Source organism: Oncorhynchus keta, chromosome 34 (assembly GCF_023373465.1).
Source record: "Oncorhynchus keta strain PuntledgeMale-10-30-2019 chromosome 34, Oket_V2, whole genome shotgun sequence".
In the NCBI taxonomy this organism is placed as follows: domain Eukaryota; kingdom Metazoa; phylum Chordata; class Actinopteri; order Salmoniformes; family Salmonidae; genus Oncorhynchus; species Oncorhynchus keta.
Window position 1 is genome coordinate 41,716,274 of NC_068454.1, and position 21,404 is coordinate 41,737,677.

Genomic DNA, 21,404 nt, shown 5'->3' on the forward strand with positions numbered 1-21,404 from the left:
GAGATGCACGCATGCACACCCTTTTAAACCCCCTATGCTCCTTTGAGACCCCTGAGCTCTCTTCTTTTGCCATGGTAGACAAAATAATGGGCAACCTGGCATTTTTATATCCTACATGTACAAAACCCTAAGCATTATGGGATGTTAATTGCTTAATTAACTCAGGAACCACACCTGTGTGGAAGTACCTGCTTTCAATATACTTTGTATACCTCATTTACACAAGTGTTCCCTTTATTTTGTCAGTTACCTGTACATTTATGCGAAATAGACTTGAATATTATTACAATGTTGGCCTTTTTAGAGGTGAATTTCTGGCTTAGTTGACAGCCCCGTTTATCTATTTCAGTAATACTCTTATTAGCCTTTAAAATCACTGTGAATGACCTACTGTAGGTCCTACAGTAGACCCATGTTGGCATATCATGAAGTATTTTATTTTGGGAAGGTTAAAATTGCACTTTGGGATGGTAATAAAATAAATGGTGATTGGGGTACATTGACCAAATTATCAGGACATTTTTGGATGTATTTTGCCTTTTGACACTGGAACACATTGACCCATACCCCCCCAATATCCAAAACAAAGTTATGCCCTTGACATCACTACAGTCTAATGGGGAAATTAATGGTAGCAAACTGGGCTAGACAGGAGACTCGTCATTCATCGTTGCCTCCTATGCAAGACCTACTGGTTCAGCGCCGACAGTTTTTGTAAGTGTGTGATGTTACTAGCGTGTAGGATAAAATGTTAACATCAAATAACATTGTTAAGAAGTTACATTATATTGCCGACCTGTAGGCCAGGTCTACTAAACACCATTGCTGTTTGTTGGACAGGCAACCGGATCCCGCTGGTGGTCACGTCCACATATCCAGCAGCAGGTGCGCGCGCTTTGTAATTAGAATGTTCTATGTTTAGGTGTGTATTCCTATTTTAGTCCTCAAATGTTAATGTGATATTATATCCCAAATTGTCGTAATGTATTATTTATTGGCTATTGATTTTGAAACTAGTGATACGTATTGATTATCGATTGATTTATTCATTTAAATCCATGAAATAGCCTACCTGTTTCGGTGCAGTTTGGATTATCCCAGTGATAGGTATGGGCTTTTATTTGGCTCCCGGCAAGCACGTTCATTTGACACCCTGCGTCCTACCTGAAAGGTAAGGAGGAGCTGTAGTGTAGGCCTATTGATTGTTTTCGATTTTTAGGCCATTGCTCTATGCGTCTCTGAATTTAGTCTCAATGTATTTAGATGCAAACTATTCTATCCATCAGTAAAATGGGCGAAGCCTTTATCAGGGAGCTTCTTTCTCTGTGCCTTCAACGGATTGCTGTGGAGGAAAATGCAATGAACAACACTGAACTTGGTAAGAATGCAATCTGAATAGCCATTGTGAACTTCTGGCTCTACACTATACATTTTGGTTTTGGCCAGAGTGTCTGTTTCACAGACTTAGAAGTCCATTCTGCAATACCATATTCCTTTTCAGATGTTTACATTCCATGGGCTTACCTGGGACTTATATAAGTGAATGTCCAGTCAAATCCATTTTTTTGTGTGTACATATTTTGTTTTTTTTTTCCGTTCAGGAAGTGTTACGGCTCCTAAATGTGAACAGACTGTTGAATGGTACACTACAGTATAGTCTCAGACATGTGACTTGAGAACCTTTTTCAAGGTGTATTCCACTAAAAGCGTTCAAATTGGTATCTGACCTAAGCCTCGTCGCTTTCGTCTTCTCTTTCTGCCAGAGTTTATTGAGGTAGTAAATAACTATGATGCCACAAGGAAGAAATGGTTACATGCAGAGCTGGAGCTGAAGAGGCACAAGGCGCTACTGTTGAAGTCCGACATAGCCCAGGCTGCCCTGGAGGTCAAACTAAAACACTGTCGCAACCAGGTCGATGTGGAGATCAAGAAGCGCTACAAGGCTGAGGCAGACTTTCAATACCTGGTATGGCTCCTTTTAACCTTGTTGCACTGTCCTATTGGAACTCGTGATTTACACTGTTCGAAGTCCTTGACTTTCACAATGTCATGGTCGGTGTCCTATTCATGGAAAATGTTATATTATATTATAATTATATTTTGCGTAAAACTTGTGAACTTATCAGTGATGCATTTCAACATTCATAAATGAATGCATGGCTTGATTCGTAATGAAGGCCGGACATGTCCTCCCTATTAACTGTCATATTGTATTCCTACGCAGCAGCGGCAGATGCAACTGATGTGTGACATACTGGTCCACGACAGCAAGTCCAATGCCTGTCTGAATGACGAGCAGAGATCTCTGCTGGCCAACTTCAACCACAGGGGAGCCAACGTCACCCAGCACAAGAGCAAACGGTATCGCACGTACAGCCGTTACTTTTTAGGTGACTTCACATTGTTTTTTTGTGTTTTTATTTTGTTTCTTCTGCTCTCTCATTAGATTATCTGTCATCGATGAGTCTTCATTCCTGTCTCACTCTGATATTAGTTACGATAGAACTGATGATGACATGGTAGGTGTTTAAAAAATCATTTTTACATTTTTTTGGTATTTATGACTGAACATCCACATAATTAAATGTCAACGCTGGATGTGGCTTGTCCATGTGTCACCTTTTACCGTGAATATTTTGTTTTCAATATGAACAGGACCTGGATGTGACAGCCGTGAAACCACTTAAGTCGAGAGCAAGGGAAAAAAGGGTAAGTGCGGACCTCTTTGCGGTTGAAGCTATGATTACGATGGTGCTTTGACCTATGTTCTGCACTTTTGGGCATTACCAGCGCTCCTCCATGGGACCGACTGTCGGTGCGCACGCAGGGAAGAGGGGAAGAGTAGGTGGCCGTTCAGACGATCTCCTTGAAAGAAGACCAATGGAAAAGGTAAGCAAAGGCTAAATACGAGTAATTTTTGACCAAACATTCTTTTCATCAACCTAAGGCTGCAACGTGGAGGTCCATGAATTTGTTAACTTTAATAAGAGAAATTCACTAGGGTTTCAGTTTCAACCACACAAAATGGACTCCGAATTGTTCATGTTGCAAATCGATGCTTATTCCTTTCTTTAAAAGTGGACGCCCTCTGGTTTTACACAATCATCTGCTAAAATGTATTTGGCTTCACAATGCAATGGCAGTCTAGTTTTTCTGGAAGTTATTTGAATCAGCTGGAGTGGAACTAAGGCCTTTTCACCGGGGAGACAGTGACTTGGTTCAGCCAGTCTATCTTAAGCCCTAAGCACAAAAATATGAAACAATTTCTTTTTTTTTCTTTTTTTCAAACATATACATTCATTTTATCAGCAGGTCATTAGAGCTTGTGTCTTTTTGAAAATAAATCATTGAACATTTTGTGGGATAGAAAGAACCTTTGCTGGATTAACAGAGAATTGTTAATTTGCACCCATGATGGTTTAGAATACAGTTAAGACATTAGCCGTTCCTGGTCATTGGGTCCCTGGACCTACCCACTCGGCAAGAACTCTTTGAATCAACGTTTTTTCCATTTCATTTCAACCAGATATCTGTGACTGAATTCACATGGAAAACTGATTGGATTTGAATTGGTCACCGCAAGGGAATTTCATATTTTTAACTTAAATCCAATGACATGGTGACATTTTGTTTGTTTCATTCGCGCTAGTTGACAACTCGGTCAACTAGGTGTTGGACTGACGTCTGTGCCCAGTGGGTTGTCACTTGCTATTAGGTGGCTCATTCGTCAGTCTCCGGGCCCTCTGCTCGGTGTCATCCTTTCAGTGCACAGGTGAAAATGTCACCCTATTTTCTATGGTGTACTACTTCAGTATATAAGAAATAGTGACATTTGGGATGTAAGTCTTTGTCTACCTCGGTCACATTCCTTCTCCTCCCACATGCGCTTTAGAGACCACTTCACTCTGTGAACAAAGACAATTCAGCACCGACTAACTCCGTTAGCATGGCATGATCAGATTAGTTAATGAAATACAAATTGTGACAATGGCAAGTGTTTCGCACTCTTATTCAGGAAGTTGAGACTACGATTGTGACCGCGTCCGTCACAACCCCAGAGAGCGGAGGTCAAATTCACATGGTGATCGACATCACCCAGGACACACCTGAGAAACTACCCAGGACTTACCGGAAGGAGCACCAGATTTCATCTGTTGGCGGTAAGGGAGATGTACTCCACGGTCGCTGTGGCTCAAGCGACGTTTCCTAATTCCCATTCAAATAAATTGTCAACATTTCTGTTCTTCAGAGCAAACGTCCGTGTGGACTCCCAATGATGAAACCACTGTTGATCATGATACTACCGTGGAGCCGGACACCATGACAGAAATGGAGTCCACCACAGAGCCAAGATTTAACCAGGTGTTCACTCCCACTGTTAGCAAAACTTTGCGACACTACTTCCTGTCTAAAACGGTAAGAACTGTTTCATGGATTCCCGTCTCATGTTAAAGAATGTATGGACTCTTGAATAGGAATTGTTAGTACTATTTAGAATGTGAATGCAACTTCTAGCCATCTGGGTGGGCCCTTTTCAGGTGATTCGTCCAGAAATGTGTGTTCCATGTGGGAAGAGGATCCGGTTTGGGAAGATGGCTGTGAAGTGCAGGGACTGCCGTGTGGTAGCTCATCCCGAATGTAAACCGAAGTGCCTAGAAAGCTGCTCTGCCTCATGTGGAGCTCATGGAGCTGAGGTACAGCAACTCAATATTCCCTAAGGTTCCAACCTTGCTTTGTTCTGTTTGATATATATATATATATATCAATCTATTTACATTCACTTTCACTTGCAGGACACGTTAGAGAGCTATGCCCCACCTACCCAGCCTAGAATCCCTCAGATTATTGTTCAGTGCGTGAATGAAATTGAGAAAAGAGGATTGGAGGAGGTATGTTATTCTCAATCTGGAATACTTTCCATTCAGATGTTTTTATATTTGCCTAGTTATCAACATGTATAAGTTTGACTTCCTCCTCCCTCTGTTTCAGAAAGGCATCTACCGTGTTCCTGGAGGTGAGCGTATGGTGAAGGCGCTGAGGGAGAGATACATTAATGGGAAAAGGCCGCTCATGCTCAGTAGAGTGGATGAGATCCACGTTGTCTGTGGACTTCTCAAGGACTTCCTGAGGAAACTGAAGGAGCCTCTCATCACCTTCAGGCTGCATAGAACCTTCATGGAGGCCTGTGGTATGTGTTCCCTGGTCAACAGTTGTACAGCAGTGCACTATATAGGGTGCCATTTGGGACTACTCCACTGTCACGAAGATGTCACACCACCAAATGGAAGGGACACTTGGGCTGCGTGCGTCTACAGACAGACAAATTCAGATTTTTTTTTCCCTCACACATTTTGACCAATCGGGATGAGCTCTGAAAGAGTTGATGTGAAGAGCTGACATGATTGGTCAAAAGACCAGTTAGTGGAAAAAAAGATCAGAAGTGGTTTGCCTGTCTAAATGCAGCCATAGTTTCTCAAGTGGAGGGTATACAATAGTCATACTCTCGAGGTGGTCTAAATTGCCTGTTGAGCAGCTGTGATTACAATTGTATTGGATTATTAACACCGAAGAGCACGAGGTTATAACCACTGTGCAGAACCAATACAATAGTAGTCTGTCTGCAATAGATTTTCAGACTACATAAATGGTACCGTAGAGCTGTCGTGACACAACGGGATGCATTCGTTCCGGTGCTTTGTATAAATCATGATTTTTGCAGGTGTTGGCATCTTTCAAATTTCAGAAGTGACATTTTGGCCCATAGACTTCCCCGTAACTTGAAAAGAGAAGTTTTCTCTGAACGCGTGGACCCAGAACTTAAAAGCAGGATCTGAGTGAACTCAGACTTTGCGATTTGGCCTCTGGTTTTAAGCCACGCAAGAGTATCTGCTCTATGTAATCTACATAAATGGAATGCTTGATAGAATGCATTTGGCAGTAACTCATGGATGGACTTTTAATGATCTCAATATCGCCTTGGAAAGCTTTAGGTATAAAGTGCTAGAGAGATGGAATGTGTTTCCCTAAGTTCATCCATTTAGGGCAGATGGTTATTTCGTTGTGATTCCTGACCAGCTCCCTGATGACTGTAAAACAATCAACGCTCAATATTTCTCCCAGCCCAGTTTGTCTACTTTCAGCATATTCGCTTCAATCTTGTATATGATCTTGAGTGAAGGGTAAGTGGTAATTTGTGCCGGGAATTATCCAATCTAAATCAGTCTTTCTCGCTGCCTCTTAGAAAAGCCGATTTGACTTTAGGACATAGGACCTCTCTTTTGTCAATTGCGTTGACGTCTGAGGGAGTTCAGGGTTGCTTTTGTCTAATTTCCTTGGCAGCCAATAATAGATATATGCTACAGAGAACTCTAATTTCCACACTCTCGAGGCCTTCTCGGTCATAATGAAGTGAGCGAATCAGCTGAAAGATTACAATCCGCCGAGGGGTTATAGATTTGAGGTGTACTGTATCTCTCGGCATTGTTACCTTTATCTTACGGTGTCCCAAGGGCCTCGCTGATGGGGTTGTGTATCAATTACAGAGATTCCAGATGATGACAACAGCGCAGCAATAATGTACCGGGCCATAGGGGATCTGCCTAAGCCCAACAGAGAGACACTGGCTTTCCTCATGCTTCATCTGCAGAGGTAACACCTACGGGTGATGGGATACCTCTGGCTTTAGTGATTTTATTGGGTTTCTCTCCATGATCGGGCACTGATTTGTGACGTTGACCCATTTTTCTCAACTTGCAGTTCCATAAATGTCGAGTTCCATAAGTCGTCACGATAATTGTAGTTAAGCAAAATTGGACCACTCGGCTGCAGTTTATTGCATGAGTAAACAGGAAGTCTATATTCAATAAGAGGTTTGTCTTAATAAAAACTGCACACTGCCTTCCCTCTCACTGTAGAGTCATGCAGAGCCCCCTCTGTCAGATGGACAAGAACAATTTGTCCAGAGTGTTTGGACCAACCATTGTTGGACATGGAATGGCAGAGCCCTCCCCAATGACCATTATGAGGGACACAAACATTCAGCCAATGGTGGGCACTGTCTTGTGCATGAATGTAATGTAATTGATATCACTATTCCAGAATTTAGCAGTGTTCATGAAGGTAAAAAAAAAAAGGTTAAGTGCCACAGTATTTCCAGTGATTTGGTGCTGAAACACTTGCACTGTCAATGTCACCCATAGAGATGGTAATACAATTTGAATTCGGCATGATGCCTCTATTTGTGAAACTGGTTTGTTGATTTAATCTCTAAGGTCATAGGCAGAATGCTGTCGTTCCCTGCCGAGTACTGGAAACGCCTCATCATGGTGGCGAGGGACCAAGTTATATCATCAGTTGTCGACGCCAACATCAATAGCGAGAGCCGCAGTACAGACCGAGGTAATCGCACAACTTGCCAGCAACACTAAGCTGCTGTGCTATTACATTCCCCCCCCCATCAATGGGGACTCAACAGCCCTCACCCAAATGTCACCGGTGTTACTTGTGTACATGATGCTGGACTATGACAAATGCTAAATCATCATGGTGCCTCTAACATGCATGTACCACCTCTTCAGATCGTCTGTTTAAACCGCTGACTTCCCCTGAGCTGAGTAAATACCCCAAGACTCCTACCAGTGGCTCTCTTAAGGGCAGAATGAAGAATGCCTTCAACAATACGTAAGACCACTTGATTTTTTTTCTTAAGCAAATTACAAAAAATGTTTTAATTTAACTATTGTAGATAGTATGACAATGATGTGCTAGCTCTTCATTGTTTCTTGTGACAATCTTGTCACTTGTGGTGTTTTTGTTTTTATTTTTTTATTTTTTTTCAGTAACAGGGCAAAGACTGACCCGGGCAAAAATAAGTTCTTCACATCCCCCAACTGATATCATTGTGGCATAGACTGTTGGTATATTCATGAGTAACTAAAGCACTTCACATTTGGCTATCTTTTCAGTGTTAAATGTTGTTTTGTATCATAACATGGAGTATAAGGGTTAGAATGGTGTACATTTTAGGAACCACACTAATGCATGATAAACTTTAAATAAACTACATTATGAAACTGTTATACTGTTTCTAAATGGAGAGATCTGTGAAATGAAACATTTCTGCATGAACGTGAGAATCGACACCTTTTCTCCTATACTTGGCGCACAGACCATTGCAATTTAGTTAAACGGTGGTTTTGTGTTTTTTAAACAAGGAGCGCTTTATTTGAAGAAAATTAGGCATGCAGCAACAATTTTATACTGGGTAACAATCTCCCATTTGATTGTCACATGTACAGAATCAATGGCTACTCATTACAGGAAATCTCTCCTACAGCCCTGAATCTAAGTTCCCTGCCATGTTCAAATTTAAAGCAAACATTTCTTGATTGCAATTGGTACATTCATTTTTGGACAAACACTAGCCTCAAGGTTAAACTTTATCTCATGGTTGGTCAGTCCTTGCATCCCTAGCGCTGTCTATGAATTTGAAGTGGTACAGTTCAACAGCCCCATCCCTCAGCTATTTACCAAAACAGGCAAGGTTGCCACTTTTATTTGGAACTACTGCTTGCCCCTTTAACCAAAAACAACATGAGGCATTCATTTCTTTCAGAGAAAGTAAACGCTTGCAATTAATGTGCAATTAATGTTCATGTTTTAATCAAAGCACATGTAAAAAGGCCCCCAAATTACCCCTCCAAATTAAACAGCAAACCAATTCCTTTCATTTTGCAATCTTACTAAATCAGCTGCAGACTTTCACTTTTTTCCAAGATGACATTTCAGTAACTAGGCTAGCACCAATGAATGGTAAGTACTGCTACCAAACCCTATGCCAAAATAACTATTGTTTTAATTTCCCTTACATGGTAGTGAATCCAGAGCTAATCATAGGGATAGTGCAGAAATGTAAAATTAGAATCCTTAGTTCCTACATCCATTTGACTTAATTGTGTGCACACACCCTTCTGATTCTTGAAGATCAACTTATACCTAGTGCTTAGCTCAACTGTCGTACCCCATCAGAATCCAAAATAAAAGCTTGTTTTACACCAATGTTTAAACACTGTCTAGCCTCAACATGGTTGCATCCATAGCTCTGAAATTGAGTGGTTTACATTTCTCCAGACTCATTCCTCAGCGTTTTACCAAAACGCAGGCGGGCGGCTGCTCAAAGTTACGGGATGACATTCATGTCGAGGTAATCTAACCGACCCACTATCATCCTCCAAACCATCTCATTACATCCTTTAATTTTAAAGGCTAAAACCTACAATCTTTCCAACACCTAGTGTCATCTTCTATACAATAACCCAGTGACATTGTTCTTCAAGCTACAATCCTTAATTAGTTTGACACTAAATGAACACAGAACGCAACAAATTAACTACAGTATAATTTGGTTTTTGAAACTCCTGTTGAGGTCTTTGTGTGGCAGAACAATTGAGTTGAGTATGATCACCTCCGATGGGATAGTCACATTACAACCTGGGGGGGGAACAAGAGCATATTAAAACATTGCCAATCCTGTCACACACTAAATATTGAAAAAGCGTGGACGGCGAGAAACAGAATGATGCAGTTTGAGGCCATGTGGCAGAATGTGATGAGTGGGGGGCAAGTGGATCTGGGCAGGTGATGTATGTAGTTTAACTTTTGTATAAAATTATTTCACATGATCTAAACACATATCCAATATCTTTTTCACACTAACGTCAGACTGTGCTAGCTCTGATATTGTAGTTTCTGAAACCGTGCTGGAAAGGACTATGGTGTATGCGTAACCAAGCCAGCTCAACTCGGTGTTTTAAATGTGAAAGTATACAAAACTTACCAAGAATGGTGATTGATGGTGTGAGTTTTCCATCTCTGAAGAGTGTTTCACTGTCTATTTTTGCATAGGGGTCATTTGGATTTGGGTCACTGGGAGTTCCTTCAACTCTGGCCCACTTGCCAATAGTGCTGTCCCACCCCACTATACAGTTCAACACACAACTGTGATCCTAAAAGAACCATATGACAAGGGAATTGGGTCACTCGATTATAAATCCTACTTTAAAACACTGACATTATCGTAAAAATAAGAGCTATCAAGGGAAGAGCCATTTCAGCATTTTTCGCCTGGGGAACTGGCAAATTTAAACAATGACATTTGCCACTGGCAACTGCTTGCCTGTAGGGTAGCCCCGTGGAGGATGATGGACTCTCTCACACGCACCCCAGCCCCGATGGTCACTCCTGTGCCTATTGAGACGTTGGGACCCAACTATAGAAAAACATTATTAGGAATATGTTTTTGTGTCTTGTGCTGTATGTGTAAGTAGTAATACTGAGGAGAAGAAGCACTTACCACCGCAGTAGGGTCAATATTGGCTGTTGGGTGAATGTAAACATTTCCTGGGACACAACAAAACCAAATCACTGGTGTGAACAAACTAGAAACTGCAAGGCTAAGAGTACTGGATTAGTTTACCACTTATTCTAGGCCCTCCATCCTCAGTTGTAGCCAGTCTTTCAGGATGTGTTTTATGGTACTGGTTAAGGTACAACCGACTGGCGTATATTGCAGACCTGTTAACAAAAATGAGACACAGCCGATTCATGACAGTACACTATGCCGACGTCTTCAGGTTGCACAGATGGAGACTACTTACTCACCCTGCAGATTTGATCTGGCTCCAGAAGGCAGGTGTTTTGTAGACGTAGAGCTTGCCCTGCCCAGCCAGGGCTGTGAAAATGTCCTGTTCTAACCGAATGGCCTCAGCCCGATGCCAGCCGTTGCCATTGGTCTGCTCATCTCTGAGGAAGAGATCAATGTATGAGACTATTCTGTAGTAAAAGGTGTTTACCAAAGGTAGACCACAACTATTTATGATTGAATTTTGAAAGGCAACAAGACAGTTAAGGGCTGTAAACAAAAGTGAGTAGAGGATTCACAAGTGCTTAAGGATACATGGAGTGTTAAGTTGACAAGCTCAATAGAATTAAAATGGATTGTGACAGGAACATTTATTTGACAGAAGAGGCAACATGGTTGACTTGAGTAATGGTACACATACTCAAAGAATCTTATTTGTATATTATCACAACCCCTTTGAATGTGTCCAAATGTTATTGAAATGATTGTACATGTGATTAATAACCAATTGTATAGATCAACTTAGATTGAAAAGTGATGAGGATGTGCAGTGTGTGGAAAGTTTGACAAAACAAGCAATCTAAACTGCTGTGAAATATATTTTCAATAACCAAAAATATTGTATTTTCAGCTGTTTGAAGCTGGTGTACAAAACACTTAAGCACAGGCGGCATAGAAATAGTGCACATAGAACATCTACCGCTTCTTAGACTTGCTTTCCATGAGAATGAAAGATCTATAACTCACAATTCTGTGAATTGTCAGGTCGCCCAAAAAGTGCTATATTGCAGCTTTAAGAATGATCTACTGTCATCACCCCACGTGCTGGTATTGACTCCATGAAGAAACATCTTTTTGTGTGACGTATTTTACTAATGCCCAGCTCTACAACCACACTGTGCAGCCTAGCTGTACCGACTTACCCCTCATATGGATATCTGGTGATGGGAAACGGAATGATGGCAGGAAAGGGGAAAGGAAAAAAAAGACATGAAGGACAACCAAGGATAGGAATTGATAAAAATACACATGCACCACTCCCACGCACAGAAATCCTAGAATCTTTATAGGATCTCTATGCTCCCAAGATAGGGTCCCCGAGGGATTCCTCCCACTTACAACAGCATGTCCTGCTGGTTCTTCTGGAAGACTGCCCCAATGTGTTGGAAGATCTCCGGGGTAAACAGGTATATTCCACAGTTGATGATGTCACTAACAAAAGTGCTAGGCTTCTCCACATAATGTAAAACCTGAAATAAGAGCAGGAGATTACGTTCTGAATCAAGTAAGAACTGTCCAATGTTCATAGAAAGGCACCAACATGAAGTGGATGGCAAGTAATCTAGCAGTTAAGAGCGTTGGGCCAGTAACCAAAGGGTTGCTGGTTGAAATCCCTGAGCCAACTAGATGAAAAATCTGTCCATGTGCCCTTGAAAGGCACGTAACCCTAATTGTTCTGGATAAGCATGTCTGCTAAATGACTAAAATGTCAATGTAAAGTTCATAGGAGCATGTCAAATGAAAGGTAAGTCTACTTTAGAAAAAAAATACATTTTTCAACCATTACAAATAAGCAAAGGCTTTGATTTTAGGTCAGATGGATAAGAGGTCATAGAATACATCTAGGAGAAAAAGTCTTAAGGTTTTTACATCAAAACACAATCATGAAGTAAAGACCCCTGCCAACTAATATCAACACATATTTAGTTTGAGAATTTGTTCTGCCTTCTGTAGGTTTAAAAAACATTGCCTTAAAATTCCATTACCAAAAACCCATATCATTAAGATATTTTCCCATTTCTCTCCCTAAAAATGAAAGTTCACAGAAGGTAGACCTATCAAGTAGTTAGTAATGATATCAATTTTGTTTATGAACTATTACGTGATTAACTCAATTCCATTACCAAATCGGTTAATGGAATTTCTGGAGCCAGTTTGTGCTGTTCTGTGAAGGGAGTAGTACGAGATCTTCAGTTTCTTGGCATTTTCTCACACGGAATAGTCTTCATTTTCTCAGAACAAGAATAGACTGACCAGTTTCAGGAGAAAGTTATTTTGTTTCTGGCCATTGAGCCTGTAATCAAACCCACAATTGCTGATGCTCAACTAGTCTAAAGGTGGCCAGTTTTATTGCTTCTTTAATCAGAACAGTTTTCAGCTGTGCTAACATAATTGCAAAAGGGTTTTCTAATGATCAATTAGCCTTTTAAAATGATAAACCTGGATTAGCTAACACAACGTGCCATTGGAACACAGGAGGGATGATTGCTGATAATGGGCCTCTGCAAGCCTATGTAGATATTCCATTCAAAAACACTTAAAACATTAGCCGTTTCCAACTACAATAGTAATTTACAACATTAACAATGTCTACACTGTATTTCTGATCTATTTTATTTTATTGGACTATTGTTTTTCAAAAACAAGGAAATTTCTGACAACTTTTGAATGTAAATAATGTGTGTGTGTAAATAAAAATCATCAGAAACAGAATTTCTGCAAATGAATTGGCTACAGTGGGAAATCATAGTAGTCACAGACCAGTTGGGCTCACAAGTTGGGACAACCCAGTACAGTAAAGAAAACTATAGTGGAGTTCAGTACAATACACAGTAGAGCACACTAGAGTTGAGTACACTAATGTACTGTATGTTAAAGTACTCTACTGAACTACAGTGTACAAAACATTCGGAACACCCTCCTAATATTGAGTTGCACCCCCGTTTGCCCTCAGAACAGCCTCAAGTCATCAGGGCATGGGACTCTACAAGGTGTCGAAAGCGTTCAACAGGGATGCTGGCTCATGTTAACTCCAATGCTTCCCACAGTTGTGTCAAGTTGGCTGGATGTCTTTTGGGTGGTGGACCATTCTTGATACACACAGGTAACTGTTGAGCGTGAAAAACCTAGCAGCGTTGCAGTTCTTGACACACAAAGCGACGCGCCTGGCACCTACTACCATACCCCGTTCAAAGGCACTTAATCTTTTGTCTTGCCCATTTACCCTCTGAATGGCACACATACACAATCAATTGTCTCAAGGCTTAAAAATCCTTCTTCAACATGTCTTCTCCCCTTCATCTACACTTAGTGAAGTGTATTTAACAAGTGACATCAATAAGGGATCATAGCTTTCACGCGGTCAGTCGAATGTTCCTAACATTTTGTACATCAGTGTATATTTTACTGAACTGTACTGAGATCTGTGATGTCCAAACTTGTGAAACATAAATGTCTATAATTGGTTCAGGTTTGGCCAGTTTGGAGGCAGAGCTCATTAAAATAATAACCAGTGTGTTGAATAATACCCAAATATGCTAAGGGGATATTGCATATTTAAACCTTTGTGTACCTATTTAGGATACATCACCATGAAGAGAATGACGTTCGTATCCTTAATTATGCATTTCTGTGTAGTAAAGATCAAGGACCCATGATACAATTCCATTTACTGGGTGTAAATCCACTTCACTTACTGTAGCTCAATAACAAAATAGATTTTTTTCAATGTCAATGTGTCATGTCATAGCTGACACCCCATTCTTTATGCAGACGTTGTTGAATCTAAATTTGGAGCAGATATTACAGTTTTGAAGACATGGAGATTTTATAGAAATTCCGTTACCTAACTTTGCATCTGCAAAATGTTCAGTGTAAATTGTTAAAAAGTAGTCCTTGTGCATAGAGTTGTATGGTTTGTTAAACTTTGAAATCAATGGTTTTTGTTTGGCATACATAAAGTGAAAGATTGAGTCTCAGCGCAAATTCTGTTACTGTGGAATTGTCCATGACTAAAAATGTGTTGCATCATCACCTCATTTGTTTGCTGGTTTTCCACAATACAGCCATAATTCATGGACTGCTTTCTGTTTGCCTGCAAAACAAAGAAAAATAGAAAAATAATGAAAGTCAAAGGAATTATACCCCAATGTCCCCATCAAACATACTCCCAACAATTAATTGTTAACTTTTCCCTGTATTGGTCATAGCCATAGAAATCATGGATGTCTCCTCACAGTTGTCCCCATGATGACGAAACTGCTTGGCTCTCCGTGTTCTTTCTGGAAGTTGAGCATCTCTGGTAGAGGAAACTCAGAGCACACGTCAGCATTCATGATGAAAAATGCCTCTGGGCCACCTGATAGAATCTGATCTCTGAAGTGGTAGATTCCACCCCCAGTGCCCAAAGCAGCATACTCCTGCAAATACCTACAGAGGTTCAACAAGTTTATCAATGATCCATCTCATATGTATATACTGTACTCGATACCATCTACTGCATCTTGCCTATGCTGTTCTGTACCATCACTCATTCATATATCTTTATGTACATATTCTTTATCCCTTTAGACTTGTGTGTATAAGGTAGTAGTTTTGGAATTGTTAGGTTAGATTACTCGTTGGTTATTACTGCATTGTCAGAACTAGAAGCACAAGCATTTCGCTACGCTCGCATTAACATCTGCTAACCATGTGTATGTGACAAATACATTTGATTTCATGTGCTCTGTTTGTTTTATGACATTTCTGTAAGATCCTCTTGTTTACCTGATTAAGATTTTGAATTCCTGCTGTGCGCTACAAATGAATCTGGTAAGTTCTTCATTTGGCTGGTAAAAGCCAACAAGCAAAATCTCCTTCATATTTGGCACCTATGAGGAAAATTAAAACCATGTTTCTTTCTACCAATGAAGATGTAGAAATTGATCATTTTTAATCAGTGCTAACCGACCTTGGCACATGCTTCAATGTGATGCTGTAGCATGGGCACACCAGCAACTGGAAACAAGGGTTTTGGGACCTCAAATGACAACGGTCGAAACCGTGTCCCTGTATGACAATGAAAGTCACCTGCTCAGTTGATCACATAACATTTTCAGACGTTACCTTAGGAAAAGTACAAACTGATTATTCCATTCTAGATACTGATGTAGTAAAAAGCACTCTAACCTATTATATTCTAAAGGAGTTGAACGCACCCAACTCGTTCAATTAAGTCCAATGCAAGTACTGGTAGCTAGCACAGAAAGTTTATGCCAGGCTATCAACTATCTTGATGGTAAACTGTCAGCCCATGCAATCGTTTGTTTGCTTGCTTTTTCGACCAAATGCTTATTGCTAAAATGTTTAGATATGCAAACTACACCGGAGGGTTTCGATGATCACTCCACGTCATTCATTACAACTAACGTTAGCGAGCTATCAACAAGCTAGCTAGCCCTTTAGAGCAAGGCTAGCTAGCTAACGTTAGCAAGATACATGGCTATATAGCAGTACTGGAGAATGAACATGTAGGCATTTGTAAAATAGTGATTTATTTAACACTTACCTTTCTGCGGGCCTCCAATGAGAATCACAGCCTTCAGCATTTTGAATGTGTAGGTAGCTGTCTAACCTGGATCAAATATATTCTTCCTGAGTTGTTTGTTATGCTCAATACGTCACCGCGTAAAACTGAGGATTATGGGAATGTGAGTTATTTTGCGGGTCAGAAAGAGAATCTTAAAACCTCAGTCATAGAACAATAAGCAAGAGATTTCAACGGATGTATAAATGTGAAGCAACCGGTAGTCGTTTCCACTTCCTACCAAATATGGTGATGAGAGGAAGCCCAGTGGCCGGTAGTGAGAGAAGGTGGAGAGGGATGGATTTTGGCCGGCATTCTGTTAAACTTCTAACCATGAAGCTTTTGATCTCCATACCTGAAACAAACAGAGAGGAATGCGTTTTTGTAGACTTTACCCTTTGTTAAAGTTTCCAAAATGTGTGTTGTTCAGGAGTACATGGACGAATTGAGTTATTGCACACCAGCACTTCAAAGAGCAGGTATTTATTCCCTAAAGGAAATATGCAAATAATTGCTAGAACGAGCCCATTTGTTCTCCCTAGCTTCTGCTTGGCTCTGCCCGCCTCCTTTGCTTGTTCTGCCCACTGTGAGTCATTTGCTACTATTCAAAATGACGGTGCTGCTCTATCTTGCATTAATTATAAAAAATATTTGCCACAGTGGCGTGAATGAATCAGAATGAATGGGTTGTGACTAGATAGAGTACAGCTACGACCGGAAGTGACTTTTCGTAGCAGGTTAACAGAACATTTTAGGTAACCCTAACCCTTTTACTAACCTTAGCCTAAAAATAAACAAGAGTAGGTGTGTCCAAAAGTTTGCACACACCTACTCATTCAAAGGTGTTTCTTTATTTTTTACTATTTTGTACATTGTATAATAACAGTAAAGAAATCAAAACTATGAAATAACACATATGTAGTAACCAAAAAAGTGTTAAACAAATAAAAAATATATTTTAGGTTCTTCAAAGTAGCCAGCCTTGATGACAGCTTTGCACACTCTTGGCATTCTCTCAAACAGCTTCACGAGGGACACTTTTCCACCATTCTTGAAGGAGTTCCTACATATGCTGAGCTCCCTTTCCTTCACTCTGCAGTCCAACTCATCCCAAACCATCTCAATTGGGTTGAGGTCGGGTGATTGTGGAGGCCAGGTCATCTGATGCAGCACTCCATCATTATCCTTCTTGGTCGAATAGCCCTTACACAGCTTGGAGGTGTGTTGGGTCATTGTCCTGTTGAAAAACAAATGATTGTCCCACTGAGCGCAAACCAGATGGGGTGGCGTATCGCTGCAGAATGTCGTGGTAGCCATTATGGCTAAGTCTCTTCTTATTATTGGTGTTCTTTAGTCGTGGTTACTTTGCAGAAGTGTGACGATGAATTGTTGCAAAGTCTCCTCTGAACAGTTGATGTTGAGATGTGTCTGTTACAATGAACTCTGTGAAGCATTTATTTCGGATGCAATTTCTGAGGCTGGTAACTCTAATGAACTTATCCTCTACAGCAGAGGTAACTCTGGGTCTTCCTTTCCTGTGGCGGTCCTCATGAGAGCCAGTTTCATCATAGTGCTTGATGATTTTTGCGACTGCACTTGAAGAAAGTTTCAAAGTTCTCGACATTTTCCCCACCTTAAACTAATGGACTGTCCTTTATCTTTGCTTATTTGAGCTGTTCTCACCATAATATGGTCTTTTACCAAATAGGGCTATCTTCTGTATACCACCCCTACCTTCTCACAACACAACTGATTGGCTCAAACACATTAAGAAGGAAAGAAATTCCACAAATTAACTTAACAAGGCACACCTGTTCATTTAAATGCATTCCAGGTGACTACCTCATGAAGCTGGTTGAGAGAATGCCAAGTGTGTGCAAAGCTGTCATCATATATGTTTGATTTGTTTAACACTTTTCTGGTTACCAAATGTGTTATTTCATAGTTTTGATGTCTAAACTATTATTCTACAATGTAGAAAATAGTCAAAATATAGAAAAACCCTTGAATGAGTAGGTGTCCAAACCTTTGACTAGTACTGTATATTTATAGCTCTGGAAAAAGTTAAGAGACCACTGCAAATTATCAGTTTCTCTGGTTTTACTATTTATAGGTATGTGTTTGGGTAAAATTACAATTTCTGTTTCTATAAACTACTGACAACATTTCTCCCAAATTCTAAATAAAAATTTAGAGCATTTATTTGCAGAAAATGACAACTGGTCAAAATAACAAAAAAGATGCGGTGTTGTCAGACGCCGAATAATACAAAGAAAATAAGTTAATATTCATTTTTAAACAACACAATACTAATGTTTTTACTTTGGAAGAGTTCAATATTTGGAAGAAATCAATATTTGGTGGAATAACCCTGATTTTCAGTCACAGCTTTCATGCTTCTTGGCATGCTCCCCACCAGTCTTTCACATTGATGTTGGGTGACTTTATGCCACTCCTGGCGCATAAATTCAAGTAGCTCGGCTTTGTTTGATGGCTTGTGACCATCCATCTTCCTCTTGATCACATTCCAGAGGTTTTCAATGGGGTTCAGGTCTGGAGATTGGGCTGGCCATGCCAGAGTCTTGATCTGGTGTTCCTCCATCCACACCTTGATTGACCTGGCTGTCTGGCTTGGAGCATTGTCCTGCTGGAAAAAAACAATCCTCGGAGTTGAGGAACATTGTCAGAGCAGAAGGAAGCAAGTTTTCCTCCAGGACATCCTTGTATGTGGCTTGATTCATGTGTCCTTCGCAAAGACAAATCTGCCCGATTCCAGCCTTGCTGAAGCACCCCCTGTAATGCTCCGGGTGTTGTGGGTGTGGAGTCAAACGCAGGAGACAGAGAGTGCAATGCTGTGCGCCTTTAATAGCACCAACGCACCACAGGGTGCTCACAATAGTAACGGCCCCAAACACAGGGAATGAAAATGTACAACGGAAAAATCACGACCAGGCACTAACACATACCTCTACAACAGAGCCGAAGGTTACACTGAAATAATCCCGCACAACAACCAGGCGGGCCGGCTGTCTAATAAAGACAAACTAATCATACATAAACAGGTGCTACCAATAAACATACAAGGAGGAAAGGCAATCAGTGGCAGCTAATAGGCCGGTGACGACGACCGCCACTCGTGACACCCCCAGATCATCACCGATCCTCCATCAAATTTCACAGTGGGTGCGAGACACTGTGGCTTGTAGGCCTCCAGGTCTCGCACCCACTGTAAAAATTGGTGGAGGATCGGTGATGATCTGGGGGAGTCAAGCAGATTTTTCCAGAGCTGTATATGGCACATAATAACGGCACAATTGCCAACAAATTCACATTCATTTTTTTATATTCTTCCAAGTGTTGCTTGCACAGAGATTTAGAGATCCTCTGTAAAACTTTTATCACTCAAATTCTCCTGTCGGATTTATCTATAGTTATGAAAATGTGAAAACAGGATTTATTTACAATTATAAACTTGGCGGTGTGAACCCTGAATGCTGATTGGTTGAAAGCCATGGTATATTAGACGTGTACCACGGGAATGACGAAAACATGCTTTTTACTGTTCTAATTACATTGATAACCAGTTTATAATAGCGATAAGGCACCTCAGGGGTTTGTAGTATATGTCCAATATACCACAGCTAAGGCGTGTTCTTTGTGGTATATGTCCAAGATACCACGGCTAAGGGCTTATGCCCTAAGAACAGCTCTTAGCCGTGGTATATTGGACATACACCACACCTCCTCGGGCCTTATTGCTTAATCATAGCAGTCAAAACAACTGAAATTTACATCCATTGATGAAAATGATCTGGAGAGTTTAATAAGGGCGATTTATATTTTTTCTTGCGACATTCTTAAACTCGCAAGAATTGTTATTTTGATGGAAAACTGAATTTTGCATCGTAGCCTACGTCGTTAAAAACGACGTCACTTTATTGGTTAATGTGGCAACTCCTCTCTTGCTGCACAAAACATTATTTGGGCTAGTTTTCAGGCCTTGTGGGTGGGTTTTCAGAGGTCACTGGACTAGACATTTTAGCTAGACCTTGGAACCCTGCCTGCTACGAAAAAGTAACTTCTGCTAAATATATTTTACCTTAATCCTCCCTGAACGCTTGAACCCTCCCCTATACCCAAAATAATAATTAAAACATAAAGTGGATAGCAGAGAACCTGTCTACCATTTACCTTCACTTATTGGACAGACCAGAGCCTTAGATATGCAGTTTTAGACACTATACTGTAAACATTGCATGGCAATGCAGGAACTTCGATAGCGCACAGGGTTGCAGGCCAGAAGGTTGTGGGTTTGCCCACCACCATGGACAAGAGTAGGGGTGGAAAGATCTCCTTTATAAGTAAAAGCATTGCATGAATCTATCCTCGTGTTTGCAGGTGTCGTGGAAAATTGCGAGATTATGTTATAGTGCTTGTAAAATTATATTATAATCTTTGTATTGCATTAGAATGGTTGTTTTATTCTGTCGACTATTGTGTGTTCAGTGTTCCACTGAGGATGGACCTCTATGAGATAGCACTGACAGAGGAGATTTACGATGTCTTTTGCCAATAAAGCCTAAAGAGCATTCCAGATAGTGAGGTAACGTTTTTGTACTATGAAGTACCAGGAACGAGATTAGAACCTCGTCTTAGAGACCAAACGGAACGATAATTTATAGCTAATGCTATCTGGCTATGGGATACTCCTTTCTCAAGTAAAATGCCCTTTGTGAAGTTTCCTAAGATCTGTGGTTCGTCATGTAAGTTGAGAGGGGTGTATCTTTGCTACAAAAGATCTCAGTTGCCATTATGTTGAGGCTAGTGAATTGTGAATAGTTGAGAGTCAAATGCTATTGCAAAATCTTTATTATTATTAAAGGTGAAGTTTAAGTAGAACTCTGACTGGTGTGTGGTTTGTAACTCTCCTCATTTGGTAATACAGGAAATTGCCACGACATTTGGTGACAGATGGGATGTGAATCTTCACTCGGTGACCGCTCCTGACGACCTAGGTAAATCGTGCACGAGGGATCCCTTAAACTTGGGATCCCAGGGAAACCACTTCGGGAACGAAGCAGATGGACCCACCTTTGATCTGAGAGGCAGCGAGCCGAGTGGATACCACATCTCAAACGTAGTTTTTTTAAAGAAAGAGGTGAGCGAAGAAGTCAAGTTTTTAGAGTGTGTATTATTTTGTGAGGAGGATACCTTGGAGGCGTAAACAGGGCCGAGTCAGAGGAGAGTAATCTGAGAGTTTGCGGACTCAAAAATACTCTGCTATTGGTTGGTTGCGGGCGACCTAGAGCCGTTCTGACACTGAATTGATCACAGTGGGGATTGGTGCGGTCTGTGGGGGTCAGGGGCCAGGGTGACGATGTGTTCTGTGTGAAACATGGTACTTGGTGAAGCCCTATT

General features: G+C 40.8%; 2 protein-coding genes across 5 annotated transcripts; one reads left to right on the plus strand and one right to left on the minus strand.

The window, feature by feature from the left end:
• Positions 1-844: 844 nt before the first annotated feature.
• On the plus strand, positions 845-8,078 carry si:ch1073-416j23.1 (rac GTPase-activating protein 1). Of its 2 annotated transcripts, XM_035750232.2 has the most exons (18): positions 845-885; positions 1,068-1,171; positions 1,287-1,378; positions 1,764-1,966; positions 2,225-2,361; positions 2,447-2,519; positions 2,656-2,709; positions 2,791-2,889; positions 4,016-4,160; positions 4,250-4,416; positions 4,539-4,694; positions 4,794-4,889; positions 4,990-5,188; positions 6,543-6,648; positions 6,915-7,047; positions 7,272-7,398; positions 7,578-7,680; positions 7,839-8,078. In XM_035750232.2, the coding sequence occupies exons 2-18, from the start codon at positions 1,110-1,112 to the stop codon at positions 7,891-7,893; spliced, it is 2,007 nt and encodes a 668-aa protein (XP_035606125.1). In that variant the 5' UTR covers positions 845-885; positions 1,068-1,109; the 3' UTR covers positions 7,894-8,078. The 2 variants fall into 2 exon arrangements, with proteins under 2 accessions (XP_035606125.1, XP_035606127.1); XM_035750234.2 differs by lacking the exon at positions 845-885 and having other exon boundaries at positions 997-1,171.
• Positions 8,079-8,639: 561 nt separating this feature from the next.
• Positions 8,640-16,390, minus strand: LOC118367148 (mannose-1-phosphate guanyltransferase alpha-A-like). 3 transcript variants are annotated; one of them, XM_035750237.2, is made up of 14 exons: positions 16,228-16,390; positions 15,969-16,093; positions 15,372-15,469; positions 15,188-15,291; positions 14,656-14,848; positions 14,454-14,513; positions 11,759-11,889; positions 11,563-11,577; positions 10,660-10,800; positions 10,475-10,572; positions 10,352-10,398; positions 10,175-10,267; positions 9,836-10,004; positions 8,640-9,489 (listed from the first exon to the last, which is right to left on the minus strand). In XM_035750237.2, the coding sequence occupies exons 2-14, from the start codon at positions 16,006-16,008 to the stop codon at positions 9,389-9,391; spliced, it is 1,290 nt and encodes a 429-aa protein (XP_035606130.1). In that variant the 5' UTR covers positions 16,009-16,093; positions 16,228-16,390; the 3' UTR covers positions 8,640-9,388. The 3 variants fall into 3 exon arrangements, with proteins under 3 accessions (XP_035606130.1, XP_035606132.1, XP_035606131.1); XM_035750239.2 differs by lacking the exons at positions 10,352-10,398; positions 16,228-16,390 and having other exon boundaries at positions 10,175-10,245; positions 15,969-16,131; XM_035750238.2 differs by lacking the exons at positions 11,563-11,577; positions 16,228-16,390 and having other exon boundaries at positions 15,969-16,128.
• Positions 16,391-21,404: the final 5,014 nt, after the last annotated feature.

Excerpts from the sequence above, each read along its gene's own strand:
- LOC118367148 (XM_035750237.2), bottom strand. The coding sequence starts at position 16,008 with ATGCTGAAGGCTGTGATTCTCATTGGAGGCCCGCAGAAAG. Across the intron at positions 14,514-14,655 it reads TCGTCATCATGGGGACAACT|GCAAACAGAAAGCAGTCCAT; the intron begins GTGAGGAGACAT and ends TTTGTTTTGCAG. Across the intron at positions 10,005-10,174 it reads TCCACGGGGCTACCCTACAG|GATCACAGTTGTGTGTTGAA; the intron begins GCAAGCAGTTGC and ends TGGTTCTTTTAG.
- si:ch1073-416j23.1 (XM_035750232.2), top strand. The coding sequence starts at position 1,110 with ATGGGCTTTTATTTGGCTCCCGGCAAGCACGTTCATTTGACACCCTGC. Across the intron at positions 1,379-1,763 it reads AATGAACAACACTGAACTTG|AGTTTATTGAGGTAGTAAAT; the intron begins GTAAGAATGCAA and ends TCTTTCTGCCAG. Across the intron at positions 2,890-4,015 it reads AAAGAAGACCAATGGAAAAG|GAAGTTGAGACTACGATTGT; the intron begins GTAAGCAAAGGC and ends ACTCTTATTCAG.